This window comes from Argiope bruennichi, chromosome 4, assembly GCF_947563725.1.
Source record: "Argiope bruennichi chromosome 4, qqArgBrue1.1, whole genome shotgun sequence".
NCBI lineage: Eukaryota > Metazoa > Arthropoda > Arachnida > Araneae > Araneidae > Argiope > Argiope bruennichi.
Window position 1 is genome coordinate 24936991 of NC_079154.1, and position 25469 is coordinate 24962459.

General features: G+C 26.0%; 2 protein-coding genes across 2 annotated transcripts in view; one reads left to right on the forward strand and one right to left on the reverse strand.

Moving 5' to 3' along the window:
• The window catches only part of LOC129965780 (A disintegrin and metalloproteinase with thrombospondin motifs 16-like), a 75225-nt gene extending 69539 nt beyond the window's left edge, over positions 1-5686 (forward strand). Inside the window, exons 18-23 of the mRNA XM_056079956.1 lie at positions 68-179; positions 2377-2503; positions 2695-2887; positions 3825-4013; positions 4126-4279; positions 5506-5686. Of these exons, the coding sequence (XP_055935931.1) occupies positions 68-179; positions 2377-2503; positions 2695-2887; positions 3825-4013; positions 4126-4279; positions 5506-5612 (882 nt within the window). The 3' untranslated portion in view covers positions 5613-5686. The remainder of the gene's footprint in view (positions 1-67; positions 180-2376; positions 2504-2694; positions 2888-3824; positions 4014-4125; positions 4280-5505) is intronic.
• A 1783-nt stretch (positions 5687-7469) lies between these two features.
• LOC129966877 (GMP reductase 2-like) lies at positions 7470-25262 on the reverse strand. The gene is made up of 9 exons (XM_056081481.1): positions 25071-25262; positions 21920-22039; positions 20862-20945; positions 20594-20767; positions 18468-18656; positions 14555-14757; positions 11828-12014; positions 9191-9262; positions 7470-8011 (listed from the first exon to the last, which is right to left on the reverse strand). Exons 1-8 carry the CDS (start codon positions 25155-25157, stop codon positions 9203-9205), a joined length of 1104 nt encoding a protein of 367 aa, XP_055937456.1. The 5' UTR covers positions 25158-25262; the 3' UTR covers positions 7470-8011; positions 9191-9202.
• Positions 25263-25469: the final 207 nt, after the last annotated feature.

The window sequence follows — 25469 nt, forward strand, 5'->3', positions numbered from 1 at the left end:
AATTCGCCTTCACACATTTTTTTAGACAATTAAAATTTTTAATTAGCAGGCTCTTTTTTCTTTGCAGGTGCTTATTAAAGGAAATGTGGAAACAGAAATCAATTACAAATTTGTCATATCTGCGATACAAGCTACTTGGAAAATGCTGAATTCTTCCTGCTCGGTTACTTGCGGGAATGGTGAGTGTATTGCTTTTAAAATAAATAAAATTAAACTTTTTTAAAGTTAAATATATCGTTATTAATAATAAAAGAGGATGTATGCCTGTGCTGGCGCTCTGCAAAAATATCATTAGAGCTACCAAATTTGGTACAGGTATATATTGGCTAAAAAAATGCATGTCGAGGCAGTTTCTTAAAATTTTAATTAAAAAATAAGCGAGATTTTGGCATTTTTATACGATAATTTCTGAAAATTAATTTCGCGCCATTTTAAAGTAGAAAAACTTTTTTTCCTACTATTAATTTGGATGTGCGATTTTTTTTTTTTACTGAATTTTGATAATTTTTTCCCCAAAATATTTTTTTAAAAATAATTTAAGTTTTTAACAATACCTTTCATTGTTGCAGTAAAATTCAAACCGTTTCGTTGTTTTATCAAATATTAAATCACTTGATTTTCTTCCATTGTTGGATGGAAAAGAAGAAAATAACCTGTTTAATATGTGCGCAACTTAGATGAGGTATAAGTATAAAGTGGGTTTACAATCGCCCAATAGGCAGCGCATGCACAGAAAAGGAATGATTTATGTTTGCCACAATTTCATAAGAAAGATTCAGGCATTCCATGCTTAGCCATAGATTGCGGTTTCGGCGCCCCAGAATTTTTCTTCTTCTAATAATCAATTTTTCAGTGATCAGTTGGTTTAGTGATCAATTTTTTCACGCCAAATTCAACAAACGCATGCGCAGTAAGAAAAAGTTACAATACAGCGGCATGTTGTTGTATTGTAGGGACAAGTACTTGCCGCAGACAGAATAGCAGTTTTCAGCCATTCTACGCATGCGCTGCCTACTGGCCGAGTGTAAAGCCACCTTTACTACAAGAATGTTAGAAGATGGATAATCGATTGTATGTTTTTAATAGGTCTGAGACACATGGGACTTGATTCATTTAAATAATAAACAAAACAGTATTAAGCTATTATAATAACACAGCTTTAATATTTATCATAATTTGATAGAAACATGAATATCAAAGTACAAAAGAGAATTACTTGAAATTAAAGGAAACCAACATTTCCGACAAACCAAAGGCTACTAATATGCTATAATTTCAACTTAATTAAGCCTTTGAAAATAAATTCCCCCAACTGGCGTCTCTCAAAATCTAGAAAAATGAAAATAGTGGGAAATACTTACCATACAAGTAAGAACGTATAAGAAATCTGAAGGAACAACTAAAAAGTAGTGTACACATTAGAGAAGAGAACGTAAAGTCAAGGTATATATCCACAAACGAAGTTTTTAGTTGTATTTAATCTTAGTTTCAAAACAAAGCAAAGATTATTTTGGGACAGGCTCATAATTTTGAACCATAGTTAAATGACAAGGACGATAATCCATCTCTTTAAACTTCCCCGCCATAACAGGAAGTAAGCATCTGGCCCCGACGGATTTAGTGTAAACTAGATTTGCTTACTTTGCGGTTTTTCGGTGGTATCGGGATTTGAACCAAGAATCTTTTAGTTCTCAAGTCAAAATATTACTATCAGCCACCGCGGTCCTAAAAGAAATAAAAACGAATGCCAAATTACTTTTGAAGTGGTGTACATGCATTTGTTACATTTCTGTCATTTGAATTATTCCATTATTACTTCTCCACTTTGAAATTGCCTTCATATAGATTATTTACGTTTAACTCAGGTAAAGAAAAATTCTTTTAGAGAAAAATTACATCGACAGAACCTTCTATTTATGGCATCAGAATATTTCATTGCTCTTAGAGGAAAACGCATTTCGATAATTTTACGGTTTTTAAAACTGTATATTAATAAGAATGCTTTCGCCACAAGCACTAATAATTTGCAAAAACGATGTGAAGAAGAGGAAGGCATAGAACAGGGACAACCCATGAAATAAACCGTGAATTAGAATATGTAAAATATAAATAAAAACATCGGGACATTCTCATATTTATTGTAAAGCATTATTGAATTTTCTAGAGTAAATCTGAACATTCCATTTGTTTGTTACTAAAAATAAAAATCCATGCTCAAATCTTTAGATTTTTTTTCCCATAGAGTTTTAAAAACAGATGTTAGATTTTAGTTTCCACAAATAATGCTTGAAAATTTTTTTAATTAAATCAAAGAAATTGATATACCACCAATTATTCATTAGATGCAACATTAATTTATTCATTTTACTTCCTTAGGTACAATAGTTTCTCGCCCAGTTTGCACTACTTTTACAGGTGAAATCACAAACGACTCTTTTTGTAACATAATAACTAAACCTCATACAAAACTGTACAACTGTAATGAAGCTTTTTGCCATCCAAAGTGAGTATTCTGTACATCTTGTACAATATAATTTTTAAAAAAATGATGATTGTATGCACAAATACAACTTTTAAGCTGATTTTTAATTTAGCAAGCTCATTTTTTATTGATTCTTCAATTAAATGGCATTGAACTTCCAAAATTTTAAGAATAATATGTATTATTTCAATTCCCCCCCCACAAAATTATAGGTGGACAACTGGTGACTGGTCATCATGTGACCCAGATAACTGTGAACAAACTCAGCGAAGAGATGTGTTTTGTGCGGATCAAGGCAGGAAAGTACATAGAGTGAATTGTGCTGATCAAATTCGCCCTACTGATGTAAGGAAGTGTCTGAATAAAAAGTGCTTATACACCTGGAATACAGGAACTTGGTCAAAGGTAAAATATTTTGCTTCCAGATTTAGTTTTCCTTTATAGAATAGATTGATATTGTGCTGGAAATGTGGTACTTTTGAAGCAATATTTTTGATTAATAATGCAAATATATAACAAGCAAATCGTAAATACTGATACGTGTTGTACAGAAATCTTAAAGGATGGTCTCCACATATAACACTCATCCAATAAAACTTGTTCTCGCTATGGTGATTAATTGCTCATTTATACTTCGAGCTATATAATAAGGGGTGGGAGGAGTTACTAAACAGATAAATTTATAAAAAAAAGATAAGTATTCTATGAATAATAAAATATCAGAACAGTGTGAATTAAAATCACTATTAAATATATATAAACAATAACTTATTTATAATATATTGAAATATTATTTACTTAACTGGTTATATTATATTCCATTTGATAGATCCTGTAATATATTAAATATTATAGTTGTTTTAAGTTTCTTTCTTTATAATTAAATGCTTTTATATGCAAGAAAAAGCATTAATTAATAAATTCTTGAAATATTATCAATAATATATCATGGAAAAAATTATTGAAATGATAATACATGTTTTTATTTATTTTTATCATTTTCAAAAAGTTACTAAAACATGTTGTTTGATTTTAAAATACAAAAAGAAAGAATATAAAATTTTTATAAAATTTGATTTTAATTGTATTTTTCAATAAAATTATATATTTATAGCTTATTTTTTTAACAAAAATAAAATTTTGAACTTAAGACTAATAAAAGTAATTCAACTAGAAAGTTAACTATAAGAAGAAATCTTATTTTTTCCCCCTTTACAACTTAAACTTCATTAAAAAAGTTAATAGTTCAAAAAATATATTTAACAGACTGTAATAGTAATTGATACTATATAAGTATCAAAACTCAGTTGAATAATTAGTGATATTTTTTCATGCACCTCAGTGCAGAGGAACATGCAGTGGTGGTTTCCAGACCAGATCAGTCACATGTCGACATATCACGGATGGGTTTGTCAAAAGTTTCTCGCATTGTAATCAAGATTCACAGCCTCCACATCTTCGAAAATGCAAGCTCGACAGTTGCTTTATACAACAGGCTCCTTCAATATGGTTAGCTGGTCCATGGGGAAAAGTATGTTAAAAAATTTTTTAACAAAATTTAGTTAGAAATTATCAGTCTCTTCATCAAATAATTCAAGGAGAATGATATTAGATAAAAAAGAGATACTACATATTTTTTCCAGTGTGACAATGACTGTGGGAATGAAAAACGAAATGTTACTTGTGTAAAGAAATTTGGAGATTTGGTACAAGCTAGCTTTTCATGTGACCCTAGTTTAAAACCTCAATCGGAAAGAAACTGCACAAGTTTTACCTGCAATTTTCTAAAAGATTCAGGTAACTTTTTTATAATACTTTAGGGTTGATAAATGACAGTTCATAATTATACAGTAAGAAAACTTACACTGAAATGAATGCATTACTTACGTTTCCAAAATAATTCAACTTTTAAGAAAGATATTAACCTACTTATGCATAATAATGAATCCAAACCCTTTTTATATTTTAATGGTCACAATGTACTCTAACCAAAGAGAATCGCACTTTTGGTATATCTGTACAGTAATAATATGCATTAACGTATGCAAGTTAATAGAATTATAATAGTAAGTAAGTTATTAATATATCTTGGATTATTACTATATTTCATTACCTAAATGCAAAAATTTTAGATTTAATTATAACTAAAATATTATTATAAATTTATTTGACTTAATTATTTTTTGTTTTTATGTGCTTTTCAAATTCAAGTTGTATTTTTTTCTTTTATGTAATATAAAATACCCTCCCCCCCCAAAAAAAGAGAGAGATAAATCTGAAACTATATATATATATATAAAGTAAATTTGAGATTTTCTTTTAAATTGGGCAAATTTTGATCTAAAATTTATTTTGAATCTGTCAGCATATTAAAAAAAAAAAAAAAAAATACTAATTAAAAAATATCATTTAAAATATTTAAAGCTTTTTTTCCCCTCTAAAATATTTAAAAAAATTTGCAAATATAAAACACCTAACCTTATGCTGTTTGTCCATTATTCTATAACAAATTTCTTCATGTATGAACGCTCTAAATACAACAATCATGGATAAATGTTCTCAGTTCATTACTGGGAGAAAAAATATTTGAGTACAGGAAATCCAAATTTTTATGCATATAAAAATTCATTTATCTAACAATTTAAATAAAATTGATAAGCATAATATAAAATTAACAAACAATAAAGTAAGTTTTAACAATCGAAGTTTTAGTGAAGATTTTAACCTTCTGATTTTTTCTTCTCCTTTTTAAACAAACAAAAAAAAAAAAAAAAAAACCCAGTTTTGTGTAGAAAGTCCTTTTCCAGAGAAATAAAATTTGAAGAGGAAGAAGGGAAGGCAAGCAGACATCAAAATATTACAATCTGATCTAATGTCCTACATAAATTAAATGGCAAAAATTGTTTCCCCCCAAAATATATAAAACAGAAATATAAGAATCAGAATTAAAGAAAATCCTTTTCCAATAACAAATAAATTAAAAGCTGTTTGAATAAATATTTTTATGATATCTAATTTTTCAGGTTGTGAAGATTTTTATCAATGGTGTCCCATTTCGACAAATAAAAAGTTATGTGAACTGAAATTTTATGAAACTAACTGCTGCATATCATGCAAAAAGAAGATTTGATATACAGATGAGATAATTCTATAAAATTTCTCAACATCAAGCACAGTATTAAACCTTTCATATATTCATGACTATGTAATTATATATCATTACAAGCATTATTAAAATATTTGATTTCAATGTACTTTTATTTTCTTATTTTTAAAACACCAAATACTGATGAGATGAGCAACTTTGCTTACTATTCAGATTCGCTGAAAATATTCAATATAAACAATCATTAGTAATCGAACAAAAACTAAATCCGACTTAATTATAAATAGATGGCGAAAAAATTAAATTTTACAGTTATAACACATTTCTTTATGTTATATCCATAATTTTTTCTTAGCCATTTATATTTTCAAACTTTATAAATAAAAAATATTCTCAAAAAAATTAAAAAAACATACAAATATATGAAATTATTATTACTCTATATATTCTTTTATCTGCTATAATTTTTAATTAGACAAAATTGGGAAGAATAACATATCAGAAGTGCATGTAAAATTGTAGTTTTTCTAAGCTAACATACATTATGAGATACTTAACTATTTCAATCAATTTCTAAAAATTTGCTTAACTCTGCTGGACATTAAATTTATGATCTAAAAAGAAAATGTTTTGATTATAAGATAAAGTGCATAACCATAAAATGTCTATTTTCCAATATTATGTTTAGAATATGAAGTTTTTACATAAAAATAATAAATATCAATTTCACAATTAACATTATAGAATTCAAGATGTATGCAATTTCTTAAAATGGATTGTAACACTAAGCCAATATGAATTATTGATAACAGGCTGATTCATTCAATAAACACAATTTTAACAAATCATTCACATTATGCACCAACTTGAAAATTCAAAATTTCAGCTATGCATATATTTCAGTTTGTAAATATCGTCTTATATTAGCCAAAAAATCGTGTATTGATTGAATGCATTTATTTTTTGAAAGAGTTTGTTTCAGCAACTAAAATTCAGCCTGCCTAAGCATACCCCCCCCCCCAAAAAAAGTTGACCCTTTACATTTAGTTACATATGTAATATAAACTAGCAAAATATATTTTTAAAATTCTATTATAATAGATTGACATTTATCTATTGAATTTAATTACACGAATGAGTTTCTGTTTTTCAAGATATATATATATATATATATATATATATATATATATTGTTAATTTTTTAATGTTCTTCAATGAATGAATTCAATTTAATTCTAGGCAAAGTGTATTATCATCTCTAGACTTCTCTTCTTTGAAGAAAAATGAGTAATACTATAATGGTTCATAAATTTATAACACTAAAGTAAGCTCTAGAAGCATGTAAAAGTAAATACAGAAGCACATTTTATAAACTTTATTACACTGAAGAAATTTGAAATTGTTTTTTAGATAATTTATACAAAACCAGCCAAAACATACAACTATTTAAGCAGTCAAAAATTTACCTTTATTAATCTGCTATTTTCACACATAAATTTCATTAAGAATTTACAGAACCTTAAATACATAAAACTTTGTGCAGGTATTTTTGATTAAAAAAAAAGAAAAAAGGACAGACACTATGATGCATAAAAACAGATCTGACAAGAAAAATGCTTTATAAAAATAATACTAGAATAACATAAATGCCCTACATTAGTGCATTGTAGATAAATCAGATCTAGAAATTTCAGTAAAATAACATTAAAAACAAAACTAAAAATATAAAGAGCAGATTTGAAAATCAGCTTAAATTGTTCATGACTTTTGATTTTACTAGAAAATCTTAGTGACTAACAGAAAAACAGGTATATGGCAACATTTTCTACTAATAACGAAAAAAAAAAAAAAAAAAAAACCACAACATATTAAATAAAATTGTAAACTAATAATAACAATAAAAGAGTTGTATATTTTACTAGAACGCTTTTCTTTCAAAATGCAAAATCATCATTTTCTAAGAAACAAGCAAAATTTTTTAGATGTTAATCTGACATGTTTCAATAGCAAATCAAAATAACCAAAGAAATAAAATTTTAATTTTATAAAATCACTGGGACAAACATACACATCACATAATTATAAAAATAGTTCATGAATTATACATACCTACATTAGTATTTGACTTTTCTTGCATTTTAAACACAAAATAAATCATTTTAAAAAATATATATAAAATATCAGCTCATTGACAGAATATTATAAATTCAGTGATTTATAATTTCAATACCCTTATTTTTCTCTATATATGCACCATTTCTTTAACAAAATCCTTTAACAATTAAAATGGCAACTGAGATTCAAAGTAAATATAAAAGGAAAACATTAAATTTTTCAAATAATGAATAAACAAATATCATTTTAGATGTTTCTCTATGCATTTCATATCTTCATGCATTTTCATCTTTAAGGAAATTGGAGCACCTTTAAAAAATTAATTTCTCGTTACAAATATGCATGCAATTTAAATATTACATTACTTACAAAAAGGAAACAATCAGTAGAATATGTTCGACATTTCTAAAACTAAGTTATCACATGCTTCCTCTACACAAACTCAAATAAATCTTTCCTGAAAACTCTGATGGTAATATAATCAATCACAAAAAACAACTTTGTTTGAAATTTCATTTGAATAAAATACAACTGCATTTGCCCTACATGCATAACACTAAATCCTAATCTTTAAAACAAATGCAAAAATTTTTAATATCTTGAATTATTCCATTTTTAAAAATTAAAATTAATATATTTAATTGCTTTTCTAAAAAATTCTTACACCTTTTTATTAAAGATTAAAAATTATAACCTAACGGACGAGAATAAATGTATTTTTAGAAAGTATCAGTTTTACAACCTATGATTATTCAATATGACAGCTATATAATTATGTCTTATCATCTAAACTGTATTTTTTCTATACGTATTACATTGTCAACAAATAGCATGTGCAATTTTTGCTCTGAAAAAAGTTTCAAGACTTTGGTTTTAACACTCAACATAAACTAGTTTGCGCATTTAAAGAGAGAAAATTCTTCTTATAATTAGATCTATGACAAAAATTGATCAATAAGAACTTTGTAATAAGCTATGAAATAATGAAGTTAAACATAGAAAATATTTTAAAGTATAAATAATAACTCAAAAGTTTAATAAAATTGTTCGACAAGAGAAAAAAATAATTGATTAAGTCCTAAAAATAAATAAAAGTTCTCATAGATTTTTTTAAATTTTGCTTTTCAAAGTAACAGACTAGACACTTTAGCCATTAATAATGGCCACAAAATAATAAAAGTAAATTTTTTAAAAAAACTGCTTTAGTAATAAAAGTAATTTTATCTTATAAAAGTTGCTATTTCATTGATTTCTAAAAAATTAATACTAATAACAATCCTTCATATGATTTATCCTTAAATTTAAAATAAATAATGTTAGTCAAAATTTTAATATGCTTAATAATAAAAAGGTGGAATTGCAAGAGCTACGATTCTGCCATATAAAATATTTTTAATAATGAAATTTATATACTGAACTATTTTCCATATTTTAGAAAATGACTAGAATAAAATAAAAAAATAATAAATGATATATTTTTATAATTACTTGCAATATGATTTATTTTTTCGATTCTTCTTCAGGCATGGTAGATCCAGTGTTTTTACCAGAGGGATTAAGCTGAAATTTTTATATGCAATTCTTTTAAATCTATAGAAAAATTGTATCTCATAAAGCAGTTCAGAACATTGGAAATTTGCCTTCTTTATAGAAAACCTTTTTAAAAAAGGTATTTAAATGTGAATTATAGAATAATTATTATATAAACAAAACACATTCAAAGAAAATGAATAGTGCAGTATATTAATATTACAAGTGTTAAGGTAAATTGGTTAAAATTTTAGGAATTATGTCTTAACATAATCAGTGTTATAGATAAGTTTGCAGGGTTGAAAGGAAGAAAGGAAATTCCTAAAAAAATTAAAGTTGCTGCTTCGAATATGAGCACAAGGATTATGCAATTGGTCAGTAGAATAAATCAAGAACATTATGTTAAGTCAACAGAATAAATTTCAAGGAAAAAATCTATGAATGAGAAATATTTGTACAAAATCTTTGTATTTTTACAAAGGGGAAAAAAAAAACAACTTTTTATGATTCCATACCATCGCTTCAAATGCCAATGATATCCTTTTAAAATGTATAGTAAATTGATGCATCACAATAAACTGTTTCTTTCAAAAGAACAAAATTTTCAAAGTTTACAATAAAATTGAAAATGAAGAAAAACATTAAAAGCTTAGAGATCTACACAAAACAGCAAAGAAAATTCAATTCTAAATGACTATTGTTTATATGATTAAACATGAAAAAGCATTAAAAAGCTAGCAAGCTAAGCTTCTGTATTAAACATCTCACATTAGTAAATCGCATATTTTCAGATATTGCACAATTAAGGCAAGTTACAAGCACATATAAAAATAGATGGCATAGAAATTGCACTTTTTTAAGACACTAAGAAGCAATACCTTTATGTTTCATTTTTTAAACAATCAAATAAAATCAAAGGGGATAATAGGATCAAAAGAGGTACCAGCTCAAAAATAAAAATTTCAACGACTTTCAGAAAATTATTTATAGTTCACTTCGGAAACATACAGCATAAGATATTTAATATCAAGTAATTGCAGAGTGGCAATGAAATTTAAAAAAGAAAATAGCATATTAAATTAATTGCATTGTTAGTACAACTTAATTATACAAATCTACATTCAAGTTTAAAATATTAAGATTTTATAGTTTTTTTTAAAGACAATGAAAGCCTTGAACACCAGTCTTTTTTAAAGAATTTTCCTAATAGTCCATTATATAGTATTGAACTGTATGCAGCTTGAACTTAGCAACAATTTGTCATGCAAGAATTTTTTTCTATTTAATTTTACTATATATGTTCTAATTTTTAAAAATATTGAATGATTATCAAAATGCAATAGTTTTATCATTTGGTTGAAATGTATATAATCAAATGGTAAATGGTGAAGTCAGATTAGAATTCTTGATACATACATGTCTATGAATTTTTTTAGTCTACTTTCACAACTTTTTTTTGTAGGAAAAACTTTTTATAGTTTTCTAATAAATATAATATATTTTTAACAAAAGGAATTTAAAATTAATTATTTCAAATTTTTTTGCTTAAAAATATTAATCTTACTTTGACCACCCTGCAATGAATGCACAAATAAATTCAAAATACATTATTCAAACATTCAGTAAACTTCAGACATTAAGTATCAATAAAAGAAAGCTTTCAGATTTAGCAATATGTATAAGCAAAGCGCACAGAACAGAAGCAAAGAAAAGAACAAATATAATACAAACAAAAAATACTGAAATTTGTAACTTTTTTTTATAGATAAATAATATTGAAAGGGAAAAGAATACTAAAAATGAAGGTCAAATGAATTGAGCGAAATAAATGAGAAACATAAATAAATAAATACAATAAAGATGAAAACAGTTTTAAAATTATCTTAAAGCAAATACATTTCTATAAATATATTATAAGTGTGCGTGGGAAGGGGAGTCAAAGGCATAACAGTAAAATAAAGAAAAAGTAAATTAAATTATGACCTACAATAATTTTCACCCAAATTTTTTTTTTTTTTAATTTTATAGGAGTAAAAAAAATTTACATCTAAACTGACGAAGTTATAAATAAATTAAGACAAAGATTTAGAAATGAAATAACTTTTAACATTATAGTCAAAATTAACTTTTAACATTATTATCAACCAAAGAATCTAATTAAAAACTAAGGAAATATAACAGAAGAATAAGAAACAAATTGCAAAACACAATATTGCATAGTATATAAGAATATAGAAATAGGTAATAAAGCGCCATATTTATCAAGTATTATCCACAGACAAGTTATATTAAATTCATAAACTTAAAAGCTGTATTAAAAATTGATTTAATAGATTTAAAAAGATACCTTTTAAAGAAAATAAAATAAAATTTACTGTTACACCATCACAATGAAGTAATGATTTACAAAATAATATGGGACTGAATAAAAATACCAGATCTATAAATATCACAAGAATCCGGCACACTATATATTCTGAATTTTTAAATGAAGTTTGCGCTCTACTAAAAACTTGGCATACATATAAATTTGGAAGCTTGATGCAATGAGTGTTTTCTTAAATCTTACATAGAAACATTCAATTAATCTCTTACTTCACTGCCAAAAAATATTTCATTGGTCTGCTGTGTAACCCGAATAAATGTAGTGCGTCGAGGCAGCTCTTTTAACTTGGAAGCTCCTGTGTAAGTGCAGGCTGATCGCAACCCACCCAAAATATCAAGGACTGTTTTTTCTATATCACCACGGTAAGGTACTTCAACAGTTTTTCCTTCAGAAGCTCTGAAAAGATGAAAAAATAAATTTGATGGGCTTTTAAAAATACACGTCAATCAAGATCTCAAACTGAAAATAAAACAGGGTTATTACAAAATCTGATGCAATTTATAACAGCTCAAGATGACAATACATAAAAAGTTAATTAAACTGCCTACTAACATTGTTATATATATATTTTGACAGAAATGTTGATACATAATAAAATAGTTCCATGAATTTAAATATAATTTAAATAAAGTTTTTCTTTTTAACAAAGATTATTAGCTATTCGAGTCAAAATTAAATTCTATCCACCTGTAATAATTATTTTTAAGTTATTAATTATATTTGAGACTATTTAGCTGAGTAAAATACAGTATATATATGCATATAAAAAAACAATTTTTACCAAATTATTGACTATAAAGATTAGTAAGTTAACATTTGAGAGAAATTTAGTTATCTATGCATTTTTTTATATGAAAGACTAAATGTTATATATTATGGTTTATAATTGAGCATATATATACACACACCCGATATTCATAGATTTCTTAAATCATTCAGAGAACGTGATTGTTACAACTGGCTATAAATCAATATAAGAAATTTCATAATTTCTTGTAATTTCTAATTTCAGAAATTTCAATTCTAATTGTTCATTTTTGAAATAATTACAGTAATATCCAAATGTATTTGATTAATATACAAGCACAAAACAATAGTAATAATAAAGTGCAATTAGCATACTTGTAACATATTGTGTCTTAATTTACTATACGACAATTTCAAATAATACACAAAACAGTTTGAAACAGGCAAATATAAGAAAGACATGGCTAAAATAGGCAATGGTCATTTTGTGATTTGCAAGGTATATTGGTATAAGATTTGTGATTTTTTAAGGTAAGGTATGGTTATTTGTGACCTTTTGTATACAAAATACAATCAATTTCTTTTGCCTTAGGTAAAAATGCAATGATTTAATACAATGAAAAAAAGTGGAAGAGAAAGCAATTTTCAAACATAAAATATTTAAATTGAACTGCTTTAATTTATATTTTAAATACCATTTTTTTTTCATAAAATAATCTCCTTCAGTGTATAAAGTTGCAATGAATAATATTGACGATTCAATGAACCTTGATATTAACCACTTTTAATATCAGGATTCTTATGAAAATAAGAGAATTTCTCTCTAAAAAAAGCATAAAAATTAAAGTTTATTTTAAAACAGAATATCCATCATCTCAGAAAAAAAAAATCACTACATTTCTAATTACCTAAAAAAAATAATCAAGTACTTGTTATATATTTTATTACCTGTTGCACTACTTTTCTGAATGCTTATTATATATATGAAGGGCAAACTACAAAGGTTTATTTCTTATATAAAGTTCAAAGCTAATTTTACATAAACTCTCAACACTGCACATATTTTTATTTTTCTGCATGCAAAGAATTCACAAACAACAAAAGCCTTAACTCTTCCGTGAATGTGACTGAAGGCCATGAGAGAGTTTAACGTACCTGAAAAATTGATCATTACTACTTTAAGTGAAACTAAATTATCAGAAAAGCTTTTCAGAGCCTATTATTTTAAATGGGTCCAGACAGGGAGATGCATTGACTTGTCTTCTGATGATATTGGTATTGTAGCTTGGACCTCAGAAGTATTTAAATAGGTCTTTTTTTCTTTGGAAGCCTAAGCAAGCGAGAGGCATCTTATTATTAGTTGGAATAAAACCAAATATATGGCATGTACCAGTCTTAATGATCCTTATTTTGAAATAGGAGAATACAGGTTTGAAATTGATAATAGCTTCATATACTTGGGCTCTGAAATAAACACCCTGAATGAAGTAATACCAGAGGCACATCTACTAACAGAATTATTAAAAATTTAATTTCATCAGCAGAAAATCCAAGCTATTTATTTACAAAGTTTTGATTGTGTTTATTCTCACATTTGCTGCTGAAACACAGGCAATGATTGAGGAAAAATAGAGATTTTTGCTATATTTGAAAGAGGAATTTTAAGAAGCATATTTAGTGGAATAAAATGTAATAATTATAGAAGAGCCAAATTGGAAATTTACAAATTATTTAAAGAGTCAGATATTATTATTAAATTGTTAATGTAGAGGAGTATATGGGAAGATGATAAATAAGATTGAATGACAACTGAATCAACAAAAAGATCTTATTAGTTAAAACATTTAGTACCCAAAAAAGGTGAAGACCAAAACTTAGGTGGATTAACTGTCTAAAAAAAGGCTTAAAAACAACTGAGTCCAAGAAAAAAAAAAAAAAAAGAAAAGAAAAAGAAAGCAGGGAAAGAAACAAATAAAAAACTAAAAATTTCAATTAAAATTGAAAATACATAGAAAATTGCAATGAGTGTCACCATTTTGTTAATCACTTTTGTTAAGTGGAAATAGCATTCTCAAAACAGAAAGCTTCAAAGAGTCAAAAGTTACAATACAAACACATCTTTTAAAGAAAAATAAAAAGATTTCAGAAGCAAAACTGCATTTTAAAATAAAACTGAAAAGAATTCTCACCTATATTCAGCAACTCCTCCATGGTATCGCTGCATTGCTGTGGCAGAACTCATGCCATAGAACAATTTCATTTTCCTACCATTCTTTTCAATAATATCACCACCAGACTGATCATGTCCTGCAAACATGCCACCAATCATTACAAAATCAGCTCCAGCACCAAATGCTTTGCAAACATCACCAGGGTTAGTACAACCACCATCCTTTAAAGATATAAAAAGTATTAGTTATTAGCAATCAATTAGTTACATAAGTAGTTAATTTCCTTAGAACCACATGCATTTTTTAGAAAATTGATAGAATGGAATTGTTATTGTTAATTAATAATAGTAAACTGATATAGATTAGCTGAAGTAACTTCAAATATAAAATATCCAAAAATGTTTATACTGAAAGAATCGCACATGAGCAGATATGAAAGAACTTTCATTGAACAGAGAAAGTTATCTCCCAAATTTTGAAAAACCATAATAAAAATATTATATTTTGTACATATATAAAAATATAATTAACAAACAAAGGCTGCTTGATCATGAATTATTGAGAAAAATATTAAGTTCAAATTTCTGTATTTTTCTTCAGTATTTTGTGTTTGCAACACATTTATGTACATATGCATATTTGCTATCTAATTTGCATTTTCTTTTGTACTTGAATGCAAAGTATTCAAACACCTGGAAACAATTTGTTCTGCATGATTTTACATTCTTGTTGCATGGCTATATTAATTATTTGAAGGAAGAAATTATAAAGTTGTCAACTTCTAGACTATACTTGGAATACTGATGTTGGAATGCTTGTTTTTTTCAAGGCCATACATCTAAAATTTGTAAGTTATGTACGACTAATTTATGGTCTGGCATTACAACAAAGGATTCTTGAATGATTCGGGTTTTTTTTATTGTTGTTGTTTTGTTTAGTTTATGCTTAGAAATCAATGCAATTCAAATAAATAATTGTAAAAAAAATTCTGTCCTGTATTTTTTTTTGTCCAGGTGCTCCCATTTAATAAAATTCTATCTCAATTCTAGCATTAAACTCTATAATTTAATTGATGTTAAATTCTCACAAAGACAATTAAGTTTATTATCAATTATTATAAAATTTAAGTTTTTATCCAGGATAATTAAGACAAAGCAAAGATTTTTTCTTTTTCATGTTTGTTGGTTCAGTAAAAATGAAAAGCATTTAATTATTCATACAAAATACCCAATTGCTTAATGTTTTATTTTATTACTATTGATTTTAAAAATATAGTCTAAATATAGCTTTTAATTATTTTTTTTTTTTTGTGTGTGTGTGTGTGAATTTTATTTTAGAAGCAAAAACTAACACAATTCTAAACTAAATTTTAACTACATCCATACAAAATCATTTTCTTCTAACAGAGAATGTAAAAAATAGTGGTAAATTAACAATTATATACATCCAAAAAAATAAAAAAAATCAAGCATGCAAAATATTTAAGTAAAATTTCGAAGCAAATATCACGGATTTCGTTAAATGCTTTGGTATAATAGAACCTTGACCTTTACAGTTTTTGCAATGCACATTTTTTTAGCTTTTTTTCTTCCACTGCTATTGCATTTAAAAGTAAGTAGACTATTTTAACTGGCTCTGTCCCTTTATATGCTTACATTTCTGTTCTCAGATTGATGGATTCAATATTCTAGCCATGTTTTAATAAGATAAAATGTGTGAATAGGGTTAGCATGCAACTTATGCAATTACAGGTAACTTGGAAAGAACAAAAATAGTATTGGCTTAGTCTACTTATTAAAACAGCCCTATATCATGCTGTTTTCCTCTTGTCTAATATTGTCAACTGATGATGAACCTCCCTCTTATTCAATTGATGCTACCTTAAGCATTATTAAAAATCTCAGGAATATTGAGCAATTGTACTGCCTGCAGTTTTCCCTTATTACAGAATTCTGAAATTATGTCACAAACCATTAACTGTATTAAAGCATATAATGGAATTTTACAAGATGTATAATAAACGATGCTAATATGCAGATTTTAGAGCATCACAACCTATCTGTTATGTTGCTTCATTTTTTAGCATTAACATACTCATGTCATTTTAATTAAAAGCAGTAAGTAGGACAAGGCGATCAAAAACTTTGTTATTCTTCATCTTTCTATAAGTTGTATGCACAACTTGTGGTAGAATTTTCATTCCCTCCGGTGGAGATCTGTTCCCCAAAACCAGATGTATTTGAGATGCCAATGCTGCAACGTGTACTCTCTCTCTCGTCTTTGTGTTGCGGTACTTGTGTGTGCTTAGAAATGTCCATATATGTGTGAAAATAAAACTTATGAAAGTTTCAACTCATGCTTCGTCATTAATGGAATTGTCATTCACTGATTGAACAACTTGGATATTAGCACCATTTATTTTTGTTAATGTGCTTATACTACATTTCACAGTGTCCAGATAGTTGCAAAATGGCACATTTCTTATTCATAAGATTGCTTAGCAATTACCTCAGTGAGTCTATGAGAAATATTTTCTAATCAAAATGGCACATCATCAAATGTTTCCTGCAGCAAGTAATTAATAAATATCATCAAAGGTCCCTTGCTTTGGTTATACTATGTAATGAAGACAGTCTCTTTCAAGAGAAAAAGCAAAAATTGGCATTGATGGAAATTAGTGAACAAATTGCAAATGACCAAATAGGGTAAAATAAAATATGTAATTACTAATTGTGTGGAAACCAGCAGAAAAAAATGCAGATGTGTTAAAATAAACCTGCTTTAATACTGAAGCAATAGACATTAAAAAGAAATTAATAATAATATACAAGAAATTATTACCTTATTCTTTATTGCCTAAACAGAAATAATTTTCATAACTATAATAATTAAGCAGAGTAAACAATTTGAAATGAATACTGTAACTTAAATATTTTTTCAAACTTTTTTTTTTATTCTCACTTTATGCTTTTGTTCCAAACTCAATTGTAAGTTCACACTTCCAAAATTAAATTTATCTGGTTTGGTAATTTAATTATATTAGATTATGTAAATGGATTGTATTTATTTTAGTTGTTTCTATTAAAAAATTCACATTCACAGATTTAATATTCCATTACTTTTTAAAAAAATGAAATGTTTCTATAGAAAAACTATGTCATACAAAACAGATATTATTTAAATAATTTATAAATAATTCTTAGAAAATTTAATTTCCAATATTTAAGGGGGGGGGGTGACTTTTTCAAGAAAAAGAACTTTCCTATCTTCATTTTCAAAAGACCAAAGGCAAAGTTTGAAAGCTTTATTCTTATGTTTCAAGTTTTTAATTTAAAGAATGTTATGTGCTGTTTAGCGATTTAAAAAAATATCGGGTTTAAACTAAATTACATACTTTTCCTCCAAAATTAAATGCAAGGCAATAAAAACACAATATTTTAATGTTTAACTAAATACTCTTTTCTTTACATTTAAAATCTGGTTTATTTTTAATGTGTTTAATAACACATTTATCTAGTTTGTTATTTAAAAAAAAAATGCTGAATTTTTTTTATTGTTCATTTTTTAATAAAATGTTTTTAGTGGAAAAATTCCATGTTTAACAAGCAAGCTAGAATCTTCTAAAAGCTAGGTTCTTCCAATACTTAATAGAGGAAGATCCTTTCCTCATGGGAAAGAACATTCTAGTCTTTTACTTCTAGAAGATACAAGAAGCATTCAGCCTTACAAAAACTTATAATTTTTCTTCTATTTTTTTTAATTGCAAATAGTAATAAGTGATATATCGAACTTCATAGATTTGCCTAATAATATAATTAAAACTTATCATTAATGATTCTCTCAATACGAGCCATTATTTTTGAATAGCCTCATCTTAAGACATAAATCAGTGCAATCAGCAATTTCAAAAGAATTATAAATGGAAACTTACAGAAATAATATGACCACCTAATCCATGTGCTGCATCGGCACATTCTAAAACAGCACTCAATTGAGGATATCCAACTCCAGTTTTTTTCCGTGTTGTACAGACAGAGCCAGGTCCAATGCCTACTTTTATCACATCTGCTCCAGAAAGAATGAGTTCTTCTACCATTTCACCCGTTACTACATTACCAGCCTAAAAAGATTTAAATAAATGTAAGGATATCAAATTTAAACTTTCAAAATAAAATTAAAATAATTATAATAATTAGACTTAAAAATAATTTTTATAATGATATTTAAAATGCCAGAAAGGGAATTAACTAAAATTTGAATGAAACATTTTACAAAGGTGAGATTTTTTTTTTTATTATTTAAAATAAAAATATGTGCACTTTTTTTATTCTTTAAATGAAAACAATTACTTTTTATTTAAAATTCTCTAATTATATATTCTTATTAAATGCTATGTACAGAATTACAAAATAAAGGTTTGTTAGAGTTAAATTTTTCATACTTAGAGTGCTATGCAGGTGTTCTATGAACACAATGAAATGGAATTTGAGCTATAGATCCTCGAGATCACACACTCACGAGACATTAAATAAATGCTAATAGGTGAAACTGCACCATATTATATGGTTTATAATAACTTGAAATTCGAACAACAGACACCGCAGATTATGTGTTGTTCGATGCTGGCATGACTGAAAGATTAAAGCATTGGACTGTGACTAAAAGTTGGCAGTTTTGTGCCTCAATGCCATAAAAGAACCAAATGTAGAACCAAATAGCAATCTTAAAATATAAAAAAAGATTATATTTTACTGATAAGTACTGTTTTAAAACCAATTAAATGTGATATGCTTAAACAAAACAGATTCACAATGTATGCAAATGATAAGCCTGATAAAAATGCGAGAAAAGTAATACATAAGCCACTGTATTCAATTTCCTGTTGCATCATACTCTATTGGTAAAAAATAGAGCTCTATTAGTAAACATTTTACCAGAATAAAGAAAATGACCACGGATAATGCATCAGTAGAAGATGATATGTCATGTTAGTCTATCAACAGTTCTTGTGCTCTTGATAGGCCTTATTCAACTGCTTGAAAAGTGATGAGACGAATTATGGGTTATTACTCTTATAAAATCCCTAGTTTCCTATATGAGCTGTGCTTTCACTGAAGAGCTTGGAATCAACCAATCAATATTTTCCTATATTTTGAACTCCGCATTTGCCTGATCTCAACCCTTGTAACTTTTGGTAAGGGGCTATTAAAAGAACCATATCTACCAAGAACAATCCATAATCTTAACACATCTGAAAATGATATTATTCACCATATTCATGCAATTAGGATAAAATTACTGCATTCTGAGGTAGAACAAACTATTTTGAATAGGAAATAGTTGTAACGTACAACATATACAGAACATCTATAAGGCTTTTGTGAAATTCTACAGTGTCACTTATTGGCAATTTTTCTTCTATGTTAATTTTTTAAAAATAAATCTCAAACATATGGTTTTAAGTAGCTTAAATTTCATGTTTTGAACTTTAGAACTTCTTCTACAGTCCTTTAAGTACAGAAAATTTAATTAAAATAATTTTGTCTTTTCAGATTTATTTAAAGAGTTTTCTTTTTTATTATACTTAGGAACAGAATAATCACAAGATACAAAAGGAGCTTATCAGTTCACATTTCAGCTGAAAGAGAGTTTAGACATCTTAGAACAATATTAGCTATAACAAATCTCAGGTTAACTCATATTAACATGAATTTTAAAGCAGATAGTTTTGCAACAAAACTGGTTAACAGATTTTATATATTCAATTAATAAATTTTAAGATCTTCATAATATGAAACTTCTGATTTAATCACAGCCATCTAAAGTAATAAACAGTAATTAACTCAGGCTAATTAGGTATCTATTCTGAAATTCAAACACTTGAAAAAGGAACATAATTTAAAAAAATTAAATAAGTATTAAAATGGTAGTTTAAATAACTTTTAAAATGATATTAAATAAATATGATTGTTGAAATTTCATATAATAGATAAATTCTCAGTATAACAGGTATAAGGCTTAATTTTTTCATTTAAAATAATAAGCCATGATAATTACCATGATAGTATGAGAAGGATAAGCAGCTCTGACTTGCCTCACAAGAGCAACAAAGTGCTCAGAATAACCATTTGCAACATCAAGACATATGTATTCAATTTCTGGAACTGCTTTGATTATGGCACATAAAGCTTCAAAATCACCTTGAGCTGTTCCAATACTAACAGCAACATTCTTTAACAGAAATAAAGATAAATATATTATTAAAGAAAATGAATACGAAAAAATTTCATTTGAAAATTAATAAAATAGCTTTGAAAATTCTTACTTTCAAAGCAGTTGGATTCTCAGCTGCAAATTTCTTCCATTCATCCAATGAATAATGCTTATGAATACAAGTGAACAAACCATGCTAAAATCAAAATGGATATACATATACAACTAGTATGGATAATCTTAAAAATTTTATATTTATATAGAGTATTTCATCTTATATTTCATGTTTTGATAGTAGTTCAATACTTGTAATATGATTCAATGATTTGTAATAAAAATGAAATAGTACATGTGTGTATGTAAAATTGAACATTATATTTACTGACTGAATAATTCAGAACATAAAAATAGAGCACTGTCAACAAAACAAAAAATATAACATGCCAAAGTTTTTTCTGTTTAATTCAATGAAAGAAATTTTCTAGAATAATATAGAACTCATAATACTTGCTATCAGATTCAGAAAAATAAATATTTTTAGTATCACAATTCTCAAATATAATGCTTTTAATTTTTTATAACAATTTATTTATCAAATATTTTTTTTAAATAAAACATTTTATAGTACTAAATAACAGGATCAATATGAAAAGAATTTAGATACATATAAAAAAATGGCAACAGAAGACAAAAAAAAAATGCTCAATTGTACAAAGTTATACATTTTTAAAATTTTTTATTGTATGATATTCGAAGGCTTCTTGAATATTTTGGTGCACAAAAGATTACATATATTACTATGATTAAATTCTCAAAACAGTTGTAAATTTTTATTCAGCAATATTTAGCAAAATTAGTTCATCTTGCAACATATTTTATGAATTTGGGTTACAATTGCATGACTGTATCTAATGATCTAGATTTTAACAAAATATTTTTCTTTCAATTTCAAAAGATTTTAAAATTTCATTAATCAAGAAATACAATCAAATAAATTTTATTAATTTTTAATGAATTTCATTAATTTTTTAATATAAAAAGAAATTTATATGGCTTATAACATTTACATAATAAATGCAAAAGTAAATTACTTTAAAACAGCATATTTCACCGAAATTTTTGTTTTTTATCACTAGTTAAGCGAGACAAAGTTAAAATGTAATAAATTACTTTTGCAAGAACTTTGGCAATCTCAAAAGTACCAGTCGTATCCATATTAGAGGATATTATAGGGATTCCAGTGTACTGCTGCCCAGAATTGCGAAATTTGAATGTGCGAAAAAGATCCACCTACAAATGTGACAATAAAATTAATAAAATAACTATATATAAAATTAACATATATAATCAAAGGACAACAATAAATTATATTATGCAATTACATAAAATCCTTTTCTTTATTACATCCTTTTTGGATGTGACTAATAAAAAAAAAGGAAGATTTAAGCATTTTTGTAACAACAGGCAATGCATATTATAAGGCCCTTAATAATAAATGGTCAATCCAGTTTCACACTTCAAAAATTATTAATTTTTTTAATTAAGTTAAAAAATACACTTTTATTCCTTTTTTAAATATGTACATCATTAAAAAATTGAAAAAGCAATGAAATTCGAATAAATTACGAAATTCCAATAATTATTACTTATTTATTCACTTGTAAATAAAAGCATTATTATTTTTTTGTCAAGATTGTCAAATGCAATATATAAATCAGTTAAACATCTCAATATAATATTTCATAAACATGTAATCATACATATCTTCAAAAATAGTAAATTCAGTGCAAAAACCATGACAGTAACTCAAACATTTTATAATTTTTTTTTAATTGACCAACATGTATCTCCCCTTCAGGCCAACATTTCAAGATGCTACCTCGCAGGAAATCTACTAATGATAACAACTCAGAAACGCTTAGTAAGATATGAGCAACTTATATGTATTATATAATATATTATAATTTTAAATGTATAACCTCATTTGAAAACATTTCATTAAAAAAAAAGTTGTTTCAATGAAACTCTATTGAAATATATTTTAAACATTTAAACACATTTAGATATTTTTCTGAACTATACTTTGCTAGATGAAACAATATACTTCATAGTATTTCCTATACTACAGACTTGATTTGTAAAAGACTATAATAAGATGTTAATCCACATTTTTCTCTTCTTTAAAAGATTTCAATTCACACTTCACAAAATTTTATGTTTTGCTGTTACCCAGCAGAGTAAAAGCTAGAAAGAGAAAAAGAAAGAAAGAAAAAAAAAAATCAATTACTTTTGCCATTTAGCCCATATTACAAATAACCAAATATAGCAAGTTTTTATTTTGATTTTATTAAAATACTCATCTAAGATTCCATTTTATTATTAATTTAATCAATAGAGACTTATGATTATATAAATGAATTATTTATCTTTATTGTTAAAAGAAATTCCTAATTTTTTCAAGAAAAGCTTGAAATTTTTTTCTTTTAAATATATTTCATGGCACATATGAAATAAAAAGTTTAATATACATTATAAATTAGCAACTTTTCTTTTTCACTTTAACCAAGGTGTTTTTTTAATTAATTCTACTTATCTTCTTTAAAAATACATCTGAAAATTTTATGATTCAATTACTAGAAACAAAAAGTATGTTCCAATCAGAGCACTTTACCCGTTGACAAAATGCCTTTAAGTTTTCTCCTCTCCTTATAAAAAAGAATATGGGTACCTTACAAATATTACAAAAAATAAGAGAACAGCAAAGTCTACAAATAGAACTGCCTCACCAATGACTTTAACATATGCAGGGGGGGGGGAGGGGTTACTTCACAATAGAAAAACCAATATGTAGTTTGGGTGCCTCATTTACAACCAATTGGGAAAAAAAAAAAAAAAAAGAATTGGATACATATCTATCATTTCTGTTACAAGATTACATGACAAATTTCTTTTACCCAATTTACTATATTTTTATGCTATTGTATTCATATATATGTCAATATCCAAACAAATTGTCAACAGCTGTTTTCGACATATTTCTACAATTCTGGAAATTAAAAACTGAGATTAAATTTTAATTATGTTTTTTAGCTATTGTGTTCACATGTACACATGCTTTCTGTTGCTCTTCCTTCTTCTTTTTTCCCCCAAAATTTTATAAAATCTACATATTTGGATTAGAGTCCAAATTACATTTATCCAGCTCAATGTGTTTTTAAGATAAAGTGTTATGGGAAAATGCAGGGAGTTCTAAAATGAAAAAATTGATCAAAATAATAAGCTTGAATTTTTTGATGATTGAAACAGTTTCTCCTTGAATATTCCTTATACAAGAGAGTAACTAATAGCCAACATTGTAGAAATGTTCAGGAACAAAATTTTTGAGGTTTGTAGGATTATTATACTACATTTTTGACTAAGTATTACCTAACACAGAACATTTTTAGTTTTCCTGAACACGTTCGAGTTCTCCTATTAATAACTCTTAGCTAACAAAGCATTAATAAAAAGGTGTTGTATTACTAACTTCATTAAAGTTATTTCATTATAGTGATCACTACCTAAAATAATAATGACATAACAGCAATAATAAGTTTTTAAAAACAAATTTTAATTGCTTTTGATTTTAATTTTCTAAAACTAATATATAAAATTTAATTACTAATAAAATTACAGAATAAGTTTCAATTTCATGTTAAACATTTTTAAACCCACTTTTACGGATTAACTTTATAAAAAAAACAAGCAAGTAACAAAATAAATCCCAGTCATAATAGCATATTTGTAATAAATATTTGAAAATTAAAAAAACAAACATTAGCAGCTATTTTAGAACATTTTATGCAGCAAAATATATATTGAAAAGATTGTTTTATATCAAATAGGAAAGGCTTTAAAGATTTATCGGATAAAATATTAAAAAAAATGTATGGATTTATCAGATATCAGAAATTTTTGAAGATTCGACGAAATATGTTCAGATAACTTAGTAAATTGAAGTTTATTGAATGATATCTCCGCGTTGCTAAAGAATTTTTTTTCCAAAAAAATAATACATTTTTACGTTAGATTAATGTAAACAACTTTAAAAATAGATCTTATCGATATATGAGACACAACCTTGAAACATAACAGAGAAAGCTAAATTAAACTCACGACACTCAAATACTTCCATCTAATACAGTCATATAGTGACAGTAATCTGAATGCAAATTAACAGTAATGATATTTTTTGTATTGAAAAAAATATAATTGATAGAATGCCGTAAATTATAAATAAAAACTAATAATAAGCATATTGATATATGAAACAAATACTTACATCATTGCGGCTTTTAAGAGTACTTCGTTTAGGCCGAAGCAAAACATCTTTAAAATCTAATTTGATATCGTTCTCTATATGAGGCATGTCGAGAAATAGTTAAATGTACGTTAATAATTAAATGCCAAGTTAACTTGAAGAGAAGAATATTCTCAGCAGAAGACAAATTCTAAATACAGAACATGCGGCAGGGAAGTGTTGCCATTTTATTTTGTTCAGACATTCTTTGTAGAAAAAAAAAAGGATTTTTTTAAAAGACTTTTGACCGCGGAATATATATAATAATATGATACTAAGAAACAAAAATAATAAAATGTGGATATTAACATTTCATAAAACATCTTAATAAATAAAAATGTGTTTCATATCTATTTTGTTGAAATTTGTACTGTAATATTA

Excerpts from the sequence above, each read along its gene's own strand:
- LOC129966877 (XM_056081481.1), bottom strand. The coding sequence starts at position 25,157 with ATGCCTCATATAGAGAACGATATCAAATTAGATTTTAAAGATGTTTTG. Across the intron at positions 22,040-25,070 it reads CTCTTAAAAGCCGCAATGAT|GTGGATCTTTTTCGCACATT; the intron begins GTAAGTATTTGT and ends TCACATTTGTAG. Across the intron at positions 14,758-18,467 it reads TAGGTGGTCATATTATTTCT|GATGGTGGTTGTACTAACCC; the intron begins GTAAGTTTCCAT and ends ATATCTTTAAAG.